Source organism: Hylobates moloch, unplaced genomic scaffold (assembly GCF_009828535.3).
Source record: "Hylobates moloch isolate HMO894 unplaced genomic scaffold, HMol_V3 SCAFFOLD_15, whole genome shotgun sequence".
Taxonomy (NCBI): domain Eukaryota; kingdom Metazoa; phylum Chordata; class Mammalia; order Primates; family Hylobatidae; genus Hylobates; species Hylobates moloch.
Genome location: NW_026652290.1, coordinates 3,796,154 through 3,810,017, shown reverse-complemented (window position 1 = coordinate 3,810,017; position 13,864 = coordinate 3,796,154). Strand labels below are relative to the sequence as shown.

The 13,864-nt window shown below is 51.7% G+C and overlaps 1 protein-coding gene across 1 annotated transcript; it reads right to left on the bottom strand.

The window, feature by feature from the left end:
- Positions 1-175: 175 nt before the first annotated feature.
- LOC116484110 (golgin subfamily A member 6-like protein 9) lies at positions 176-5,488 on the bottom strand. The gene is given in 8 exon segments (XM_058429098.1): positions 176-696; positions 964-1,421; positions 1,806-1,884; positions 2,542-2,628; positions 2,811-2,855; positions 2,857-2,868; positions 3,490-3,597; positions 5,263-5,488. Coding segments are annotated over 8 exon segments (1,173 nt in total). The 5' UTR covers positions 5,482-5,488; the 3' UTR covers positions 176-531.
- Between the last annotated feature and the right edge of the window lie 8,376 nt (positions 5,489-13,864).

Here is a 13,864-nt window from a genome sequence, read left to right as displayed (position 1 = left end):
TGACCAGTGGAACCGAGGTCAGAATCCAGTTTGAATCTAAGGAGTCTTTTTTGTTTTTGTGTTTTGTTTTGTTTTGAGACAGTGTCACTCTGTGTCCCAGACTGAAGTGCAGTGGTGCGATCTCAGCTCACTGCAACCTTCACCTCCCGGGCTCAAGTGATTCTCATGTCTCAGCCTCCAGAGTAGCTGGGATTACAGGCATGCACCACCAGGCCTGGCTAATTATTATTTTTTTTTAATTTTAGTAGAGATGAGCTTTCGCCATGTTGGCCACGCTGGTCTCAAACTCCTGACCTCAAGTGACTGTCTTGCCTCAGCCTGCCAAAGTGCTGGGATTACAGGCGTGAGCCACCACATCCGACATAAGGAGCCTCTTATTCCACTGTCTCTTCCTCTGTGATTGGGGGGCTCCATGCCTCTAGCTGGGATGATGATGTCCAGACCTGGGAGGAGCCCAGGGTTACCCGCCTCTAAAAGTCAGAGGGCAGGAAGCAAGAAACAGTCATAGGACTGCCCTGGAGGGTGCTGGGGTCACCTGCCCCCAGGCTGCAGCTGCCTCTGGCCTGGCATCTCCCCTCCCCAGAGGCTGGTGCCCGCCTCCCAGCCCTTCTTGGGTGGGTCAGAGGTTACCATCTCTTTCAGCTCACCCGGCTTCTTCTCCTTTACTTTCTGCTCCACCAGCTCTAGGGTCTTGTTCTGGACAGAGAGAACCAATCAGTGGCCACCCACTAAAACTGGAGACGCCAGAACTTGGTGTCTGCCTCCCATGGCACTGGGAAGGGTGAAGGCAGGTTAAAAAAATCATCCCCTCTCTCCCATAGCCATCAGAGCAGGGCTCTGGCTCACAGGTGCCTTTAGAAGTACCATTTCATGTGAAGGCTACAATGCCCCATTTTACAGGTGGGGAAACAAAGGCCTTGAGGGCTAGGGAAGAGGGCAGCCTCCCCAGGTGGGGCAACGCACCAGGTCCTCCGAGGTGCTGGATAGCTCTTCCCACTCCTCATCGAGGTCTTCCCACCCTGGCTCCAGCATCCTCTCCAGCTCCCGCGGCCTCTCCTGCCCTGGCAGCTTCTTCTGCTGACGCAGCCTCTCTTCCCGTTCCTGTAGCCTCTGTTCCCATTCATATAGCCTCTTTCCCCATTCGCATAGCCTCTCCTCCTGTTTCCGTATATGCAGATCCCATTCATATATCCTCTTCTCCCATTCGTGTATACTCTCCTCCCGTTCACGTATCCTCTTCTCCTGTGTTTGTAGCCTCTCCTTGTGTCCAGTGCTCAGGAGAAGCAACATCTTGTTGTTTTCCACCTTGGCCTGGAGCTGTCTTCTCGCGCTCTCCAGCTCCTTTTTTAGATGGTTGATCTCAACCTGTAGCTGCTCCACCTCAGAGGGCCCTGCTGGGGGCTCTGGGGCCAGGGGTTCAGCTGAGAAAGGAAGCAGACAATAAGGGCCTCTGGATTCCCCCCCCCACAAAAAAAAAATCCTCCCTTTGATAGACAGCTCCTCCTCTCAGGCTTCCCAAACTTGGCCTCACTGCTAATGATTCCTCGCACCCGGATGGTAGCCAATCTTCCAAGTCACTTTCAGATAGAGGGCACTGTGGGTGGCTGACAACGGGCACTCCTCCTTCTTTACTGATGGGGACACTGAGGCTCATGGAGAAGACAAGACTTGCCGTCTCCTGGCACAGACCTCTTTCCCTCTGCCTCAAAGCCCTTCCATCCACCCACCTCCCTGGGGCATTCTAAGTCACCCTTACAGACCTCTGATGCCAGTCCTGCTCCCAGGTCATGCCAGCCCCATCTTACCCGTCTGGTGTTTTAACTTGAACAAGCTCCTCCCGAGCTTCTGCAACTGTTGCTTCCACTCCTTCAACATGCGAGGAGCCTGCCCAAAGCACAGGGGGAAAGGGCCCTGGAGAGAGGGGCTGGTGAACCTCTAGAGACAGACTTTGAGAAAGGCCCTCCCCCCTTCTGCCAGCTTGTGATTTAGAAAGGTGCATTCATTCAACAAACATTTACTGAGCACGTACAGGCCAGGTACAGTTCTTCATAGCAGAGATATAAGACAGCAAAGGACAGACGGGAGCCCTTGGCCCTGAGGTTTCCATTCTAGGGGCCTTTAAATCTCAGACTTTCAGAGCTAACGGAGACCTTTGATACTCTCTACCTCCTCCAGAAACACGAGCCTAAGGAGGAGACTTGGCTTGTCCAGACTCAAAAGCAAATCAGGGACTGAGGCAGGGCAGAAATTCCGGCCCCTGACAACCAGTCAGGCTAGTGCTTCCCTGAGAGGTGACAACTCCAGGGCATGTGTGGCAAAGACTAGAGCAGGGGTGTCTGGAGAAGAGAGAGTCAGCAAAGAGGGCAGTGCAGAAGAGCCATGCTGCATGTTCCGTGCTCTGGGGTCCCTCCAGGTGAGACCTGGGTACCCCAGCTCCCCATTTGCCCTTGGCATCAGGGGCCCCTAACCCCTTTCTTCAGGGCCCCAAAGGGAAACTGGAGTCCAGGATTGACAGGCTGGAATCAGGGGACCCCACTGGACTCTTCCCAGTGAATTGATGTTTTCGCTGAGTTGGCCGATTATTGTGGAGCTTGAATCCAGGGCTACCTCTAGTTGTTGGTACTGGCTCTGAGGTGCATGCAGAGAGGAGGAGTTGGAGGAAGATTGTGGGAAGGGGTAGAGAGAACAATCATTAGGGCTGGGGCGGTGTGGGCTGTCTCAGCTGGCAGAGGGGCAACAAGCCCCTGCTGTGGGAGGAGGCTGGAGGGCTGGCCTGCAGGGTCACTGCACCTCGGCCCAGGGCCTCTTACCCCCAGATCCTTCAGGGTAGATGACGCAGGGCCCTCCCTGTAGACAACCTGTTGCTGACTGCCAGAGATGAGAGTGCACATGGAGATGTTCTGTCCCCCCTCACTGTCTAAGCCCTCTGACTTCCTTTCTTCCCCATCAACTGACAAAAGCTTCTTTTCTGCCTATCTTGAACCCTTTGTCCTATAACTCCTTTGTGCCAACTTCTCTCATGGTTCTTATCTCCCCGCCATCCCATTGTGGGGCCCTTTCAGTGACTCCTAAAGGGATGGCCTGATGGCAAGTGGCTCTTCTCATTGGCCTGGCTTCCCCTTGAGACTGGGGATGAGGAATATCAAACAGCAATGACCATTTCCTGGATGTCCTGGGTGTTTGCAGCAGGCCATGTACTAAGGATGCACATAAAAGCAACAATAATGAATCTCATTTAAACTTCACAAATGGAAGTCAAAAAATACCATCTCTATTATACAGATGTGAAAAGAGAGGCCCAAAGACCTCAAGCAACTTGCCCTAAATCATATCCTAATCAATCCCTAATCAATCCTTTGCAGACAGAGAGGCAGGATTCAAACCCAGGATTCTTAACCAGTACCCAACAGTCCATCCACAATCTTAACAATTACCCTCTACTGCCCCTTGGGCCCCCTGTCCCCAGGAGCCTGGCCAGCCAAGACTCACATCCCCAGGTGAGTGGTAACCACGAGAAGTGGATGCGTCAGGGCTACTGCTATTGATTTGCTTTCCTCCTGGAATGCCAGGGCTCTTCCTCCGCCATAATTGTTTTAGCTGTGGGAAAAAAGAGCAGTAACACTCGTGAGAACTATCAGCCCCTATAGCCACATCCTCCTTTACAGTTTTGACAAGATACTCTTATGCACCATGTGATTTAATGCCACCAACCGCTGTACAAGGTGTTGTCACAATCATTTAGTGACTGAGACGGATTGATATCATGGATAGAAAAAACAAAAGAAAGAAAGAAAAAGGCAATACTGGAACTTAAACTCAGTCCTCTGACTCCAAGCTCTGGGGTTTTGCCTTGAATCAGCAGCTGCCAGGGACCAAAACCAGGGGCAGAGGTAGAAAAGTAAGCATTAAGCAGGCAGGAACTGTAGGCCGTGTGGTTTAGAGTCATACATCCTCACACGTCTGTTGGTGTGAAGAAGTGCACCAGTACCTCTCACACTTTCATATCAATGTGTCCTCATGGCCGAAGGCAGCTTTTCTGTTAAATCTGGGAATTTATCAGGAGGAAGACAACCCAAGCCTCATTTCAGAGAGAAGTCTGGTATATGCTTGGAAACCTATGTGTCTGTCATCTCTAAGTACATTAATGTTTCTTCTCAAGAGCATCAAGGGAAAATGATGCTTCAGAAAGATGTCCCACATTTATCCTGTGGCACTCAAAGTACCCCAGGTTGAGATGATATGAGGAAGATTCAAGCTGTCAAGTTCAGTTTCCCAAGATCTATTCCGCAGAAGATGGGCAAATCTCATTTCAGAGGCCATTGACTGAAGGGCAGTCTGGTCCCAGAAGCGTGGAGAACTCAGAAAAAAATGTTAAAGTCTCTCTGGAAAGTAGAAGCCTGGGAGAAAACCAAACCAAACCCATTCTCCCATTGCCACCCAGAGATACTGTCAACGTTTTGAGCTCACGGGCGAAGCGTAGGCTTTTCCCACTGTCAGTTAGACATTGTTAGGGGAGTAAGGCAGCCTGAAACCTCTTGCTCCTAGTCCCATAGTCTCCACTCCCCTTCCAGCTGGAAATCTGTGCTGCAACCAGAGGAACCAGACACGGGGTGAGAAAACTTAGGGGACTGGGTTGTAAGATCAAAGGCTGGTCTTGCAGCAGTCATGATAGTTCCTAGGGGGACTGTGACATCACTACATTCCACTCCTCCCAGGGGAGGGGACCACATCAGCGCGATGCCCAAGTAGCCGCTCCACGATGGGGGAGGGAAACACACGGTTTTGACCCAGGTCCTCAGAGACGCCAGCCCAAGAAGCCCAGGGAGGTCGAGCTTGGGGCAGCAAGAGGGGAGGGCAGAGTCTGCAGTAGGGAGCCCCAGGAGTCACCAGCCCAAAGTCACCAGGGATGACTGGCAAGGGCAGGGCCTGGGGCTGGGGGACCCAGGTCCTGTGAGACACAAGCCCAAAGAGCCCAGGGAGGTTGGGCTTGGGGCGGCAGGAGGTGAGGGCCGAGTATGGAGCAGGGAGCCCCAGGAGTCAACCGCCCAAAGTCACCCTGGGGTGATTGGCAAGGGCAGGGACTGGGCTCCTTGCTGAAGGGGTGGGGCTGACTGACAAGACTTTGGTCAGGGGATCCCAGAGGCGCTGGGGTTGGGGGGCCCAGTCTGGTATGCCTCAGGAGTGGTATGGACTCTGGCACTGGTCTTGTCATCAGAGGGGATCTGTGGCTGGGTTGGGGGCCATGACCTGGTGCGTTTTTACCTTTTTCTTGGCTGCGGCCAATTTCCCCTGTTGTGTTTTTTCTGACATCGCGGGGTGGGGAAGGAGGCGGGGTTGGGGCCACATCAGCAAAATCCCAGTGAGCACTGCTGAATGCCTCCAGTCACCTACCAGGCAGCTGTGCGACTGAGCCACAGGAGGCATAACCAGGGCCCCACTAGAACACAGAATAGGGGCGTGGCCTGAATACTCCAAGCCCATTGGTCAGTGAGAAAGATGAAAGGGAAAGGAGGCGTGGCCAGGCAGCAGCCTGTCCAGAGGGACCTGTGACATCATAAGGAAAGTGGCCCATGCAACCGCTGTCCCCGCCCACTCAGAGAAAGGGGAGGGGCTGCCCACTCTGGGAGAGGGGAGGGGCTGGCTTTTGCTTTCAAAGCTTTGAAACTGTAAAAAAAAACTTTAAAAAGCATATGTGTGTCTACTTTATATATATGTGTGTCTCTGTGTGTGTATCTATGTGTTCCTCCAGAGCTGTCTTCATTATCCAGCTTCTATGCAAAGTCTATGAATTTGGCCTATATTTTTCATCTTCAAATGGAGCACAAGAATTACCAGTATTACCTTAACTTAGATATAGATCCTATAAAAATGGAAAATCCATAGCATGCTTGATGATTAGTGAAGCCAACTATAGTATCCAACATTCCAATACGACAAAATAATCACAATGATTTCTCTTTTTTGGAAAAATGTTTGTCTTATTCTCCTCCATTATTGTTAAGATTTTTTTAAAAAACAGGAAACATGTCTAATATCTTTAAAAGCACAAAGCTTTTGGGCCAGGTGCGGTGGCTCATGCCTGTAATGCCATCACTTTGGGAGGCCGAGGTGGGTGGATCGCCTGAAGTCAGGAGTTCGAGACCAGCCTGGCCAACATGAAGAAACCCTGTCTTTACTAAAAATACAAAAACTAGCCAGGCTAGATTTATGTACCAGCTCAGTATTCTAAGGGACTGACAATTTACTAAACCAATTCTCACCAAGTGCGCGTGCACATAAGCCTGCCCCACAGGTTATCATTGACTTTCACACGCTGATGAGGTTTTGTGGATTCCCCACATCCCTCAAGGATGGCATCATCTAAGGCCAGGTGTGGTGGCTCACACCTGTAATCCCAGCACTTTGGGAGGCCAAGACAGGCAGATCACTTGAGGTCAGGAGTTCGAGACCTGCCTGGCCAACATGGTGAAACCCTGGCTCTACTGAAAATACAAAAATAAGCTGGACATGGTGGCGGGAGCCTGTAATACAAGCTATTCGGGAGACTGAGGCAGAAGACTCGCTTGAAACCAGGAGGCAGAGGCTGCAGTGAGCCAAGATCACACCATTGCACTCCAGCCTGGGGGAGAAGAGCAAAACTCCATCTAAAAAAATAAAAGAAAAAAAGGATGGTATCATCTTCGTTTAATCAGGGGAGGCCCCAAAAGATAAACTGATCTGCCCAACACTCCACAGTTAGTAAATGGCAGAATTAGAGCTGAATCCAGGAGCTCTCCAAATACAATAGTCTCCATGAGATTTTTTTTTTTTTTTAGACAGAGCCTCGCTCTACCACCAGGCTGGAGTGCAGTGGCGCGATCTCCACTCACTGCAACCTCCAACTCCCTGGTTCAAGCGATTCTTCTGCCTCAGGCTCCTGAGTAGCTGGGATTACAGGCATGCACCACCACACTCAGCTAATTTTTGTATCTTTAGTAGAGACAGGGTTTCACTATGTCGGCCAGGATGGTCTCGATATCCTGACCTCGTGATCAGCCCGCCTCCTCGGCTTCCCAAAGTGCTGAGATTACAGGCATGAGCCACCATCTTAAGAGATTCTTAAGACAGATAAGAAGAGTCGCCCTCCTCCCTCCCTTTCCCACTCTACCCTCAAATCCCTCCCTCTCTAGCATACTACAATTTTCAAGGAGGGGATATGTGTAATTTGTAAAAGCATACTTGATATTAATATCCCATATTTTAAGCTTATAAGGAGATGTTATCATTTTTATCATATATACCAGGAACTTCCTGGCACCAAGAAGCCCCTCTCCAGGCCCTGGCTCCCTCCTGGACATCCAAGTGGTACTGGACAGAGGTGAATGCTGAGCGCCAAACAGAGGAAAGAACACATATTAGAGGAGCTCAGAGGAGCAGGGATCCCTGTGGGGTAGGGCTGGCTGGTAGCCTCCCAGGAGAGAGGCAGACTTGATCTGGAACAGACTTAGCATGGTGGCTCACACCTGTAATCCCAACACTCTGGAAGGCTGAGGTTCAAGGATCACTTGAGCCCAGGAGTTGGAGGCTGCAGTGAGCTATGATTGCATTCCAGCCTGCATGACACAGCAAGACCCTGTCTTAAAACAACAACGACAATAACGGCAAACAGACTACTTAAACCTCAGACAGAAGGAAGGGAACCAAGTATTCTGGGCCTTCAAGGCATGGGCCAGGAGTAGAGTTTGGGAGACTGGTGGGAAAGGCAAGGGAAGGCAGGAGAGAAAGACTGGGACCAGGGGCTGGAGTGCCACAGAGGCAGACTGAGAAGCGGGGGCTTGTCCTCACACTCATGGGAGCCATAGGAAGTTTCAGGGCAGTGGAGTGACTTGTCTGAAGGTTTGTCTGGCACAATGGAGTAGCCACCGGAGCGAGGGGGACCGGAGTGAGGGGGACTGGTTTAGAGACATTCTAGTCCCCCAAACATAAAGGTGCTAAGGGTGCAGATGGCAGAGGGAGGGACTGTGGAAATGACGGTGGCGGTAACAAGATACGGAAGACTTGAATAGACAGTTTACCAAAGAAGATATGCAAATGGCCAAGAAGCACATGAAAAGATGCTCCCCACCATTAGTTTTTAGGGAAATGCTGATTTGAACACCAATAGGATAGCCCTGCAGACGCACTAGAATGGCCAAAATTAAATAGACAGGGAAGGCTGGGCACGGTGGCTCATGCCCATAATCCCAGCACTTTGGGAGGCCGAGGCAGGCGGATCACCAGAGATCAGGAGTTCAAGACCAACCTGGCCAACATGGGGAAACCCCATCTCTACTGACAATACAAAAATTATCTGGGTGTGGTGGCACGCGCCTATAATCACTGCTACTCTGGAGGCTGAGGCAGGAGAATCGCTTGAACCCGGGAGGTGGAGGTTGCAGTGAGCTGAGATCACACCACTGTACTCCAGCCTGGGTGCTAGAGTGATACTCCCTCTCAAAAAAAAAAAAGAAAAGAAAAAAGAAAAGAGTTTTATTTAAGTTGAACACATGCATACCCTAGATATATACTCAACAGAAAAGCAAAGAAACATACAAAAATATTCATAGCAGCACTACTCAAAAGATATCAACTGGGCACAACGCAATTTTCTGCCAGCAGTGGAATAAATCAATAAACGGTGATGGGGGGATTACCGCACAGCCCAAACCTAACGCCGAACAAATGGAAACCAGATGCAAAACACCAACCAGATGATTCCACATGTATAAAGTTCAAAAACGGCAAAACGAATCTATGGCATTAGAAGTTAGGGTGGCTTTAACTGATTAGGGATAGTGACTAGAAGGGGTGTGAGGGCGTTCTCTAGGGGCTGATAAATGTTTTGTTTCTTAACCTGGGTTCTAGTTACCCTTGAGTGTTCAGTTTGTAAAGCTTCATCATGCTATACTGTCAGAGTATGTGCATTTTCCTGTCTAGGCGTTATATTTTAATTACAACAATTTTATATTTTCAAATGGTAATCGCTTTTTTTTTTTTTGAGATGGAGGCTCGTTCTGTCACCCAGGCTGGAGTGCAGTGGTGCAATCTCGGCTCACTGCAACCTCCGTCTCCCGGGTTCAAGCGATTCTCCTGCCTCAGCCTCCCCCAGTAGCTGGGATTACAGGCACCTGCCACCACGCCCAGCTAATCTTTTTGTACTTCTATTAGAGACAGGGTTTCACCATGTTGGCCAGGCTGGCCTCAAACTCCTGACATCAAATGATTTGCCCGCCTCAGCCTCCCAAAGTGCTGGGATTACAGGCGTGAGCTACCTTGCCCAGTTGGTAATTGGTTTTTGTAGAGGTATAAATCAGAAGGTAAAATCACCCCTAAACTCAGGACAGTGGAGCGTGGGAAGGCAGAGCAGGGCTGGCCTGTGGGTTCCCTTGGCCATGGGGTCGGCATGAGCGTGGGTGGGTGGCAAAGCGGCCAACCTACACCTGCCATCTGCCCCCAGAGTCTGAGTGACACCCCCCAACTCCTCCCTATTCCTCTCTGTCATCTCGTCCTGACCTCTCAGCCACCGGTCCTCCCCATCCCTGCCTCGGGATCCTGCTCACAAAGTGAGGCTGAATTGTCAAGCCTGGGACGAGGCACTTTGGAGGGCAGGCCTGCACTCATCGGGGCTCCCTGCTTCCATGTTTCCCAACAGGCCCTAGAGGCCTAGTAAGCAGGCCTGGGCAGGCTCCTTAACCTCTGCCCACAGTGGCAGAAAGAGCCAGGGGCTGCCTACTCTCTCAGCCACCCTCCCCTAGACTTGCCTCTGCCCCCACCCAAGCCCTCATCTGTCTGCACAAGACTCAGCATATGTGAAGAGCACAGCGGGGTTTTGGAGTCAGGCACACTTAGTAGCTGTGTGACCTCGCATGAGTTACTCAATCTCTCTGAGCCTTGGTAGCTTCACAGACACTAAAAAACAGACATCTAAAGAAGTGAGATAGGCCGGGCATGGTGACTCATGCCTGTAATCCCAGAACTTTGGGAGGCCGAGGTGGGCAGATCACGAGATCAGGAATTCGAGACCAGCCTGGCCAACATGGTGAAACCCCATCTCTACTAAAAATACAACAACAACAAAATTAGCCAGGCGTGGTGGCGTGCGCCTGTAATCCCAGCTACTCGGGAGGCTGAGGCAGGATAATTGCTTGAACATGGGAGGCGGAGGTTGCAATGGGCTGAGATTGCGCCAATGCATTCCAGCCTGGGCAACAGAGCAAGACTCTATCTCAAAAAATAAATAAATAAAAAGGAAGTGAGATAAATATGAACGGGAGTTTACCATTTTCTTCCTGTGCCCCAGTGGATTGATGTGCACGCCCACACTGGAGACCACTCCAAACTTCTGACAAACATAAGGTCTTTTAGATCTTAGGCTGTAAAAGTAAAGTAGTCTGCAGCCTAAGGTCTAAATTGCTTAGCTTGGCATTTGAAGGCCTCCAAGTTCCAGCTCCATCTCCAGATACCCTCCTTCTTGGGCTGGAGTGATGCTCACTGATCTCTGACCCATGGATAAGTGTTGCCCTTTCTCCCCTCCAAGCCTTTCTTCCCAGGGTAACCATCTCTACTCCTATACCCCAACCAAGCCCCACCCATCCTCTGAGTTTCTGGCAACTTCAGCCGCCACCGTAAAGCTCTTCTAATGTTTTCGTGTATTTCATTCATCCTATGTTACTGAGCACCTACTATGTACCAGGCACTCTACCTTTCACCGTTCATCCTTCCCCTCCTCTGACCTCATACCCACTACCAGCTAGCATTAGACGTCACACATTACCTCGCAATGAGCACTCCTGGACACTGTGATCCAGCCACAGGATTCGAGCTGTTCCCCTGTCTGCATTGTCTGCCTGTATCAGTCAGGATAAACAACACTAGCTGTTGTAACAAACAACCCCAACATCTCAGTGGCCAAACACAATACAGGTTTATTCTTGCTCCCGTCACAGTCTAATTTCAGGTTCCTTGCATCTGTGATGCCTCCTCCAACACAGGGCTGCCACAGCATTGCCAGGGGATTGGAAGGGAGAGCATGGGAAGGTAGTTTTAGGTCCAGGTCTGGAAGTGGCACACATCACTTCCATCCACACTGCACTGGCCAGAATCCAGGCATATAGCCCCAGCTGCAGACCGGCTTGGAACTGTGGCCTTTCTGTGTACCCAGGACGAAGAAGTCGCATAAAGGACTGTAGAGCCAGCCTCTTCCCTGTAGCCAACTGCACTGTGAGCTTCCAAAAGGCAAGGATCCTTCCCACGCCTTCCTGATGTTTCCCTGAATCTCCTCCATAACTTCCAACCGGCCTGCCTCCCAGTGCATATCAGCCACCCATCATGCCCAGCACACTGCCCTGTACCCAGCCGGTGCTCAGCATTTACCAGCTAATGGATAGACCAGTGTGAGTTGAAACAGGTTGGCTGAAGGAGAAGCGCACAGGGCTTGGTGGAGACACAGATCCTTCCTGTTCTTTGGACGACATGGCTTCCTGGACCTAACACCATGCTTAGAACATAGTAGGTGCTCAGTAAGCGTTTGCTGACTATATGAATAGACAGATGCATGGAATGATGAGAAAACAGGCTCAAGAAAATGAAGGAGGTGGTAAAAGTTTTGAAAAAATATTCAATGGTGGAAAAGACTCGAGTCCAAAGCCGAGACAAACATGCCTTCCCAAACCTTACCTCAGTGGGGAGGTGGTGCCCTCCGCCCCAGCCCCAACAGACTGAGGGCATCTGGGCCTACTGAGGCCACAATAGTGGGGCAGGGTGTGTCAGATGAGCCAGGGCTTAGCCTTCCTGGGCCCTCTGGAGTTCCCCATCCTGGGGCAGTGATGATCCCTCCCTTCTGTGATTCGGATCTTTATTTGTTGGGGTTCACTGGGGTTAATTATTGTTGTGGTTGGGTAGGGTGGTGGGAAGGGCCCCACCCTGGCCCAGGGCCTGGAGGGGAATCCCAAGAGTCAGATGAGTCTGGAGACCTGGAGGGCTGGTACCAGGGCTCAGGCATAGCACTGGATGGCTTAAGAAGGTGTCTTCTGCCAGCAATTTAACTGTCTCTATGCCCTGAGCCTGGGTGGGTGAGTCTTTAACCCTTCCTTGTACCTCTTCCATTCATGCCAGCCTCCCAATAATCAAAGCCTGAGTGAGGCCCAGCTCCATAAAGCAAATGGCATTATTCACAGGGGTGGGGCTGGGCAAGCTGCAGGAGAAGTGGCCTGGCCTGTGGCTCAGATCCCGGCCAGCTGGGGGTGGGACTGGCACCCTGAGATACCCTGGCTCCAGCAGGGCAGGGCCACATCTGCAGCATCTCAGCATCAGCCACACCGCTCAGAACCTTACCCTTGGCCTTCTGCAGCTACCCCAAAGCCTGCAACTGGTGCTCCCAGGTGGCTGCTTTCCTGTGGGGACGAAGCCAGGTTAGTGATGGCCCAGAGAGGCAGGGCAGGGGAGGGACAGGAGGGAGGGAGAGAGCCAGTGTCTAGCTGGCAGGGGCTCTGCTGAGTCTCCAAGGGCTGTCGGCCTCTCCTCACCTTGCAAGAAGGGAAACTGAGGACTGAGCCCCAGGGTTACTCTCCGAGCTGCATAGCAAGTTAGGTCCTTGGCAACCCAGAGCTGGGGCTGTGAGCAGCGCAGACACTGTTCCACCTGGTCTCTCCTCTGCGTCAGATCAGAACCACAGTCCCTTGAGTGAGTGGCTCTGGGGTGTAGATTAGCCTAAAGGATGTGTGTTGGGCCTGGTGGGACCAGTGCCAGAGCTGGGAGGGGAGTGAGGGCTGATTCCTGCACAGTGCGGAGGCACCCAAAACAGAGTCTAGAGCAGGACTCTGGATCAGACATGCCCAGGTTCTAGTTCTTGCCGTGTGACCTTAGGCGAGTCTAACCTCGCTGAGCCTCGGCTGTCTGAGAGGGTAACTGGAGTGGATGAGGGTGATGCCACCCACCTCACTGGATCTCTGGGGAAAGCAATGACATCATTTCTGTACCGTGGATATCATGGGCCACAGCAGGGCATGTGCTCATGGTGGATGTCGCTACCACAAACACCTTTCCTTGTGTTATCATAAATGTAACACGATTGTGATACTGAGTTGTTTAATTTAAATCTAGCATATATTGCTACTGATAATAACGATGAAAAATGGTTTTGGTTTCCAGCAGGAAAGGAGCCTGAACATGCACACGCTCTATTTCCTCTCCTCTTTGCCCATGTCTTCCCTCGAGGGCTGGGGGCCAGGGGAGTGGTGTCCCCTCCTAGCCCCACTCTGTAATACTGAACAGGCTGTGCAAAGGCTGTGGTGGGCACGGAAAGGGGGGTTTGGGGACAACCCAGCCTGTCAGTTCTCTCTGACACCAGCTCAGGGCTGCCCAGGCCCGGCTGATGCCCACTGAGCCCTCCCTATCCCCAGATTCCCATCTGCCAGGTCTGTGGGCTGCTTCTCCACCCGCTGGGCATTGAGCCCTGAGCTAAGTGCTTTACATTCATGCTCACAACTGGCCTAAAATGGGCGGGGAGGGTGGCGTTCAATCATCCCCACTGCCAGATGGAAACACTGAGGCTTGGAAAGCTGAGCTGGCCTTTCTAGGAAGTAGCAGAGCTATGCACTCAAACTGGACACCCCTGCCCAGGAGGAGAGCCCACCCAGGCCCCTCAGCACCCTAGGTGCCCCAAGAGGTAGACTTGCCTCCGCCCCATCCCATCAGTTCTTCTCCCACTACAGCCCACCCTATCCCCCAGGGCTGGGACCCCCAACAAGCCAGTCACCCAGAGAGAGGGTGGGGGAATCTCTCTGTAGAAACCCCCAGTTCAGGGTGAGGGTGGGGTGAGGGAAGGTGGGGTGTCCAGGAGCTTCAA